Source organism: Diplotaxodon limnothrissa, linkage group LG23 (genome assembly GCF_057381915.1).
Source record: "Diplotaxodon limnothrissa isolate DT_005_m linkage group LG23, D_limnothrissa_male_GT1.1, whole genome shotgun sequence".
NCBI lineage: Eukaryota > Metazoa > Chordata > Actinopteri > Cichliformes > Cichlidae > Diplotaxodon > Diplotaxodon limnothrissa.
Window position 1 is genome coordinate 18,828,806 of NC_140617.1, and position 8,740 is coordinate 18,837,545.

At 39.6% G+C, this 8,740-nt stretch overlaps 1 protein-coding gene across 1 annotated transcript; it reads left to right on the forward strand.

Moving 5' to 3' along the window:
* The first annotated feature begins 329 nt into the window (after positions 1–329).
* LOC146607815 (macrophage mannose receptor 1-like) lies at positions 330–4,760 on the forward strand. The gene is made up of 5 exons (XM_085347999.1): positions 330–422; positions 631–848; positions 3,557–3,864; positions 4,224–4,510; positions 4,605–4,760. The coding sequence occupies exons 1-5, from the start codon at positions 330–332 to the stop codon at positions 4,758–4,760; spliced, it is 1,062 nt and encodes a 353-aa protein (XP_085204125.1).
* Positions 4,761–8,740: the final 3,980 nt, after the last annotated feature.

Sequence of the window (8,740 nt, forward strand, 5' to 3'; positions counted from 1 at the left end):
TGTTTGTAAAAACAAAACAAAACAAAAAAACTTTAAAACACATCAGATCTTAGTGGTGAAACAAGTCATGCTGGATATCTAAAATAATATCGACGGGGTAATTTTTTAGCAATGAAAGGATAACAAATCATTGAATGGAAATGAAAATGGTCACCCTACAGAGCTCTAAACTAAAAGAAAACCCACAAATCAAAGTAAGAAATAATAGAGCAGGCTAGTCTATTTTACCGAAACTTCACTACAGTAACTCAAAATGTTACTAAGTAGTTTGTTTGGCCTTCACATGTCTGTATGCATGTCTGGCAACATTGGGGCATGCTCCTAATAAGATGATGGATCGTGTCCTGGGGAATCGCCTCCCAGATCTGGACCAGGGCATCACTGAGATCCTGGACAGTCTGAGATGCAACCTGGCCCAAAACGTAATGTCCCAGCGGTATTCTGTGGGATTTAGATCCCTTCATCCTGCACAAGCTGCCTGCATACTCTCACCACTGTAGCCCACTGAACCAATGTAGGGTCTAACAGTGGGTCCAAAGATTTCGTCTTGATTCCGAATGCAGTGAGGCTGCCGTTGCAAAGCCTGTAGCAAGGCCTGCAATTCTGCTATTCTATGATTTTTTTCATCAGAGACATTCACACCAGTGGCCTACTGGAGGTCATTTTGAAGCCCTGGCAGTGCTCACCCTGCTCAGCACTCCAGCTCTCCTAGAGTCCCTGTCCGTCTCCTGGAATCTCCTCCATGCTTTTGAGACTGTGCTGGAAAACACAGGAAATCTTCTAGCAATGGCACTTGTTGATGTGCCATCCTGGAGGAGACTCATCTGTGAAACCTCTGTAGGGTCCAGGTATTATCTTATGCTACCAGCAGCTAAATGCAAAACTAATGAAAAAACAGTAAGAAAAGATGAGGAGGTAAAAATGTGGCCTCCACCTGTAAAACCTTTCCTGTTTTGTGGGCTGTCTCATTGTTGCCCCTCTAGTGCACCTGTTGTTAATTTCATTAACAACAAAGCAACTGAAACTGATTAACAACCCCCTCTGCTACTTAATTAACCAGATCAATATCACTGAAGTTTAAATCACTTGGTACTATAATTAACTCATTCACTGCCATTGACGTCTATAGCCGTCAATGGCAGTGAATGAGTCAATGGGTTTAACTCATTCACTGCCAATGGCTGGCAGTGAATGAGTTAATTCTTTTGAGCAGTGTATAAGTTAAGGTAAACTTATTAAATTAATGAGGCAGTTAAAGGTTGTAAACCTTGAATGGAGAAAGTGCGGGACGTCCTGCTAATTGTGGTTTACCAACTTTGTCTTTCTCTGAAGCTGCTGTATTCACTGTTATTTATATTTACATATATATATATTTTTAAAGATTAAACAATTGAAAATATGGTGTGCATATATTATACAAACACAAATATTAAAACAATGTTTGTACACTAACGTTTCAGAAATTTTTTTAAGGCATATGTGTCGTCTTTCACGCTATTTCAACAACACTCAAACACAAAAATCCTCACCTTTGACAGTTTTCTGTCAGTAGGTTGTGGTGGTTTGCATGTACACGATCCCTGAAGGCTCTAGAAAGGGACTAAGTAAATATCCAGAACAAATTGAATTTGAATGCTGCTGCTTTGCTTCTGATTTAAATGACTTGGGGGGGGGGTGCCACACCAGAGCTATCCATCAATTTAGTTGGGACATAGATGGCAGGTTTTGCATGAAGCTCTGAATCACCACTGGTATCTTTTCAGACTTGTTCAGACTTGTTGCAGAGGGATCATAACCGGAGTGAATTTCAAAGCTTCCCTGCTAACATCTACCAAGGTAAGTGCTGCTGTACAAACAGGTCTGAGGAATGAATGGGAGAGACTAATATTTATAAAGAGATTAAGAGAAAACAGTGTGATAGCCACGTAAGTTTGGCTGATTTCAGTTTAAATCTGCTGAAACATTATGTTAAAAGCAGTTTAACTTCCTGAGACTAGCATGTATGCATGTACAACTCATTCTCTATTTTTTCTTTAGTCATTTTAGAGCAATTTCACTAAAACAACCATCTGAGACTTAGGTTAACACATTACGTCTTTGTCTGATTTTGATTTTGTTGTAATGTTTTACACTGACTGACAGCAAATAGTAGTAAAATTTATAGCTGACAAAATATGTAGTGAGCAAAGTGACAATAAACACAGCTCAACTGAAAGAGAACTGAATTGGTTTAACTCCTGTTTTCATGTCAGTGATTGAAAACCATGATTAATTAAACTGTCACATAGATATAGGAACAAGTATAGATAAAAAAATAATAATTAAAAAAGGCAGCTCATTAAAGAAGTATTCCTGTATAAACTGGACCACAGTCACTGTAGTGTCTGAAAGTACTTGGTGTCATAACAGCTGTGTTAGGCAGCCAGGAATGGACCCAAAATCCAAACTAAACTCAAAACACAGCTTTATTGCTGGAATTATTAATGATAAACTAAAACTGGGAAAACACTTTAAACTAAACAGACAGACTAGCAGAAAACCCAGCATTCAGGGTGATCACAACAACCAGCGGAGGAAGAGGCAGACATTAAAAGCACAAGGCAAACGAAGGAATAGACCAGTGACCACAGGTGTGAACACAACTGAACATAGTCTAACTAACGAGATGGGGAACCAAGACAGATCATGACACTTAATTGCTAAAGAGTTATTATATCTACATTTTTGAAACAGCCGTTTATAGAGGAATTAACCTGAAATAACCAAAATGCTATTTATGTCATCAAAGGGTTAGTAGGGATAATTACAAAAGGCTCTCAAGATACAGGTTGGCAGATACACAAGTTTAACTGACGCTGATAGCTCAACGATCCAGCGAAGACTAGTGCAGACTCGCCATCTAAGTGGTGCAGTAATCAGCTGGGATCAGTGGCTGGTGCGGTGATGAGCAGATGTGTGGGCTAGCAGCGGGAGCCCGCAATGAGCGTCGCCGCGGCGAGAGAGAGAGTGAGAGAGAGCAAACAAACCACAAACATATTGCCCAATAGAGTATCGACCAGCGGGGCACAGGGACCATGACAATTTGTCATCAAAGATCCATTTAGACTGGTCTACACTGTTAGTGCTCTTTAAACATCAAAATAAACTAAAACTCAATACGATGGGTCAGATGACCCAAGATCGTGACAAAGGGATCAGACACTGAACACAGTGTATGATCCGCCAAAGAAGAACAAAAAACCAAAGCTATCTCACTATTCAGTTTGATCTCACTCGCACTCTTATTTTGTAAATGTCATTACAACAATTTATTTAAATTAGTATTTCTATTGTTTTGTGTTCTTTTCTTTTTAAATAATAGGACATTTCACTTGAAATTTGAAATGTTTTATTGATTTCTTTAAACACACAAGCACCTATATCTGTGCAATTTACTCTAGTTGTGTTTAATGAAGAGTTTATTGTTCCCAGCATTTATCAGTAGAGCATTATGTGGACACAGTAGACGCTGCTCTTCCTCACTATAAAATTTCTGTTCTGTGTCCTGTCTGTGCAGGCTTTTTGTCCACTTTTCTCCTGTGAAAAACACAATGACGAAGCACGTTGCCCTCTTGCTCATTCTTTTCCCCGTGTGTGGACATCTGCTGGACATCAAGTTTTATAATAACCCTTACGAGTATACCTGGGAAGAGGCAGTAGCATTCTGCAGGAAGAACCACACTGACTTGGTCCGAGTGAGAACTGCAGAAGAGAATGAAGCTCTACAGCACTCTGGATGGATCGGTTTGTCCCGGAAGGATGCAACAAGTCCATGGAAATGGTCCAGAGGAGGCGAAATAGCCATCTTCATACCATGGGATGGCGGTAAATTCTCATACTCCTTAGATGTTACAAGATCAAACTTACTGGTAATTATTCCATACTTATTTGCATTGAGACCTGAAATCAGTTTGAGAAATTTTGAGCATTCAACAATTTAAGTGGTGAGAAAGGATCAGATTTACAGTGTGGAGCAGTGTTGTCTACCACAGTGTTGACTGTAGTGAGTTTCACGAAGTCCCAAACCAACTGTTTCAGCTGGAACTTCAGCAAGGAGGGTTTGTTACACACATAAACACTGTACTGGTAAAATGATTTGATACTGAATCTAGTTGAATAGACCTTTAAAACACTCTGAAATCCATCCCATTCTTTTTTCTCTATTGTACTTCGACTTTTTGCAGCACCAGAAGAGGATGAAAACTGTGTGAACAGAAAAAGCGACGGAAAATGGGAAAGCGAGGAGTGTGATGAAAAAAAAACTTTCCTATGTTATGAGGAAAAGTTGATTCTGGTGAAGGAGAATAAAACATGGGAGGAGGCATTAGAACACTGCAGGTCTCTGGATGGAGTGGTCACAGAAGATCCAGCCTCTTCATACAGGAACCACGGCTATGACCTGGCCTCCCTGATCACTCCAGATGACTACACCACTGCACGAGAGACCGCAAAAGAGGCTACCACTGATGAGGTTGGGCAGTTTTCTGCATGCGTTTGTGTTGGTGAGAGACTCATAACTATACTTACTGTAACTTTGTTTGTTTCTCTTTGTTTACTGTTGGCAGGTGTGGACAGGCCTGTGTAACCTGGCTGGTGAGTGGCTGTGGGTGGGTGGAGAAGAAATGCAATATGAGGATATCCCAAAATGCCCAACCGAGGGCCTTTGTGGCGTCCTCGAGGAGAATGGTAGTTCACCCTACGGCATAAGAAACTGCCAGTAGAAAAGGAACTTTCTCTGTTCCAAAATTAATTAAGTACTGTACTTAAGTAAAAATTTGATATATCTGTACTTACCTTTCCATCTTATGACACTTAGATACATGTGTGTCAAAGTAAACAGGAGAAATAATCAAAAGCAGACTCCACAGACAGGATTAAACAAAAATGAACCGTTATTCAGGTATATGAGTGAGTCCAAAATTAGAAATTCCAAGAACAATGGGAACCTGACAAACACTTTACACTACCAGTTAAAAGTTTTTGAGTTAGAATAATTGTACCTTCATTCATGATGCATGTTACCAAGATATCAATTAATATAGTCAGTACATTGAAAAGGTGAGAAATAGTGATGAAATGTTTTCATACGGTTAGATTATACAATGATGACAGATTAATGCAAACCAGAAAAATCATAACGTCTTGTTATATGTGTTATTTTCCTAATGTAGTTGTGTGACATGTCAAGTAAATACTGGACTATACATAATTTAAAAGTTGTCTCAAGTCAATAAAGATATTAAATAAAGATTAATGTGCAGTTAAGCAATTATTTGTCTTTATAAGCAGTGGTGAGGGAACCATATGGTTACTTTCACTGCTATGAGGCTTTTTTTACATCCTAAAACAGGCCGTCTTGTATTCCTTTTGAAAAAAATGTTTTACAGAATTCGAGAAGTACACTCTAACTACGTACATAGGAATTTGTTATGAAACAGCTGTGTGCAGGCAGGAGTGGTAGTAGGAGGACCCAGTGTGCAGACACTCGGAGGTGGAACTTGAACTCAAAACAGCTTTAATACTGAACTCAAAAGGGTACCAATAGTGATGTGTCCTGTGTGTCGAAGCGTCGAATCGTGTGTCGGGTAATCTCGGGGCGTTTTTTTGTGAAGCGCGTATCGAGGCTTGCTTTGATTACGTATGCAGTGACGTTCGAGGCCTCGCGGGCAGTCCGTACCACGTGACTGATTCAGGGACTGGTTCACCGGTTCGCGCCAGATTCGAAATAAAATGGGCAGAAAAACAGCTGATTCCCCATCACACTGTGTTGTGGAATTGGATTACGTATGTGCTACATAGTTACTTGTGCATTTCTTATTCGATGGAACCAGCAAGGAAGAGATGTTTTTTTTTTTAAATTTTGTCTCTCCTAATAAAGTATGCACACAGTAATAAATATCACAAATGATAAACACCAAAATATAAATAAACAACACTACACATCCTATAATCTGATTTCTGTCTTTTAGTTTATTAAAAAGTGAAACACCAAACACTAGTTTGTGTCATTATCCAGATGTACATAAGCATGATTACACAGGTACTAGGAGCGGGTTTTGATTATCGATTAAAATCGATTCTAGCTTGGATAACGTGATATCGATTCATTAAAATCCTGAATCGATTTTTAATATAAATATTATTACATTTCAACCACCACCAAACAGCTAAAACAGTAAATGAGAGGAGGTACACCGATACTGCACAAAGACGTAAACACAAGGCGCGGACCGCTGACGGATCAGAATCAGTGAGATGTCGCCTTTCTCACCAGACAGCACGGACACGGTCGGGGCTGAAAGCCGACAGTTCACTGATTCTGATCCGTCGGCGGGTCCGTGCTTCGTGTTTACGCCTTTTTTGCGCTGATTCTGAAGCTGCAGGTTTTATTTCTCTTCAAACAATATTGACCGAACCAGCGGAAAAAGGAGATCCAAACTACGCTTCACATAAACATCGTCATGAATTTCCTCTGACTTTTGCTGTTTTGCTTTCACCAGGATAAAATCACACTTCATGCACAGCTTTCTCTCTCACACACACACACACACACACACACACACACACACACACACACACACACACACACACACTCTCTCTCTCTCTCTCTCTCTCTCTCTCTCACTCACACACACACACACACACACACACACACACACAAACACACACACACACACAAACACACACACACACACAGTGTACTTCAAGAACAGTTTCCCGTCTAAAAATCTGTTTTCTGCATTATTCGCTTGTTTGTTATGCATAAGACCTCCGTTGTTTGTCAGCCGCTGTTCTTTCCCATTTAAATACTTCTGAAAAGAAAACCTAATTTCTGCCGTTCAATAGGCTACTAAAATAATTTAAAATTTTTAACATTATGCAAAATTGCAAAACGTTAAGGTGTGTCTCTAATAAAACCTCTATTTGCTCTGCTTCAATTCAGCAGCATCAGGTAATGTTCATTTGTTGATTAATGGTTTTCCTTCGGTTTTGATTTACTGCTGAATATTTTTATAAAATCGTTTTTCCGTTTTAGCCTCAGCTATGTTGACACAAAGGCATCTGCTGTGATGCTTACACATTAGATAAAGTCTCGAAAGTGTCAGCTTTGTTTTATTGTTATACAAATATGCAAATGTACTGATCTATGATCTGAATTATACTATTGACTGACTGTCTGAGGCTAACAGTTACACAATCATACCAAAACGCTGTCCTGCTACTTTCCACTTTCTCTTTTGAATCACACATACTAAGACAATATTCGGGATAAATAACCAAGAAAACAATTTATTTATTCAGTTTAGAGGTTTACACATCATTATAATCACAGAGCCCGCTTCACTTGAATTGTCCACTTGATGGCGCAGTAGAGTAAATGAATCATCACAATGCTTCGAACCATTGGTCGACCAATTGGGTGGAAAGCTTCAGTTCTAGGGCTGGGCGATATATCGAGTTTTTTTTAAAATATCGATATATTTTCATATATATATATTTTCATATATATATATATTTTCACATATATAGTCTATATTCATAGATATAGTCTATGTAACGTTATAATTATACTTGTGGAGCCGCAGGTTTGCCTCTCTTTCGTCCACTTTTGTCTCTACGCAACGTTACTCGGCCTCGCCTCTCCTTCACTGAACACAACTCCGCCTCCCCCATAGCTTCACCTGCAGGCAATGACAAGATGAAAGCGGAAGATCTCCGTTAGCGAGTTACCATGCGTGGGGCTGGGCGGCGTCAAAGTGTTAGCGAGCTAACCGCGCTAACGACATGCAGCCCGGAGGGGCTGCACGGCCTAAAATCCTTTCATTTTCTCAAAAATCGACAGTGCACCTTATGTATGAATTCTGGTTGTGCTTACTGACCGCGAACCGATTTTATGTGGTACACAGCGCTCAGCAATCTGTCAAAAAATGTTTTAATATGACTTTGCTAAGCTACGGAGCTGCACCGCTTGATGGATTGTCGGAGGATTACGGCTACCGAGGAGGAGCCTCGCGGAGTGATACGTACTGTGTGTCTATAAGGACCACAAATGGCACCTGTTCAGAGACGTGCAGCTGTGAAATCTGTCTCTTTGTTATTATGCTCAGCGTCTATTAGTTTACATTTTAACTGCACAATTGTGAGCTTTTTGTTATGCACAAAAACAACATTGTTTTCTTTTATTTATGGACCATGATTACTTAATAAATGCTGATAATTTATTTTTGAGTAATTTCTTCATGTACATCTACGCTGTATGTAAATAAAAGTGCCCGTGTGACAGCTGGGACACAGTGTAACTAAGAACTCTCTTTTTGTTCTTAACTTATGGCTTTAAAAAAAAAAAAAAATAAATAAATAAATCGAGATATATCTTATATCGCCATCCAGCTAAAAAAATATCGAGATATGAACTTTGGGTCATATCGCCCAGCCCTATTCAGTTCATCATGAGGTTTCATCTCACCATCACTAGGTACCAAAACTAGGAATCCAAAATACACTTACACAGACAGAAACACAGCTAGATAAGGGTAGATCACAACAGCAACAAACTGAAACACAGGGCTTAAATACACAGAGGGAGCAATCAGGGAATGTGCAACAGGAGGGAAACACAGCTGGGGCAAATCAGGCCTAACGAGACAAAGGAAGCACAACCAGATGCATTTACATGAGACACGGACTTTCAAAGTAAAAC

Excerpts from the sequence above, each read along its gene's own strand:
- LOC146607815 (XM_085347999.1), top strand. The coding sequence starts at position 330 with ATGATGGATCGTGTCCTGGGGAATCGCCTCCCAGATCTGGACCAGGGC. Across the intron at positions 3,865-4,223 it reads CTTCATACCATGGGATGGCG|CACCAGAAGAGGATGAAAAC; the intron begins GTAAATTCTCAT and ends GACTTTTTGCAG. Across the intron at positions 4,511-4,604 it reads AAGAGGCTACCACTGATGAG|GTGTGGACAGGCCTGTGTAA; the intron begins GTTGGGCAGTTT and ends TACTGTTGGCAG.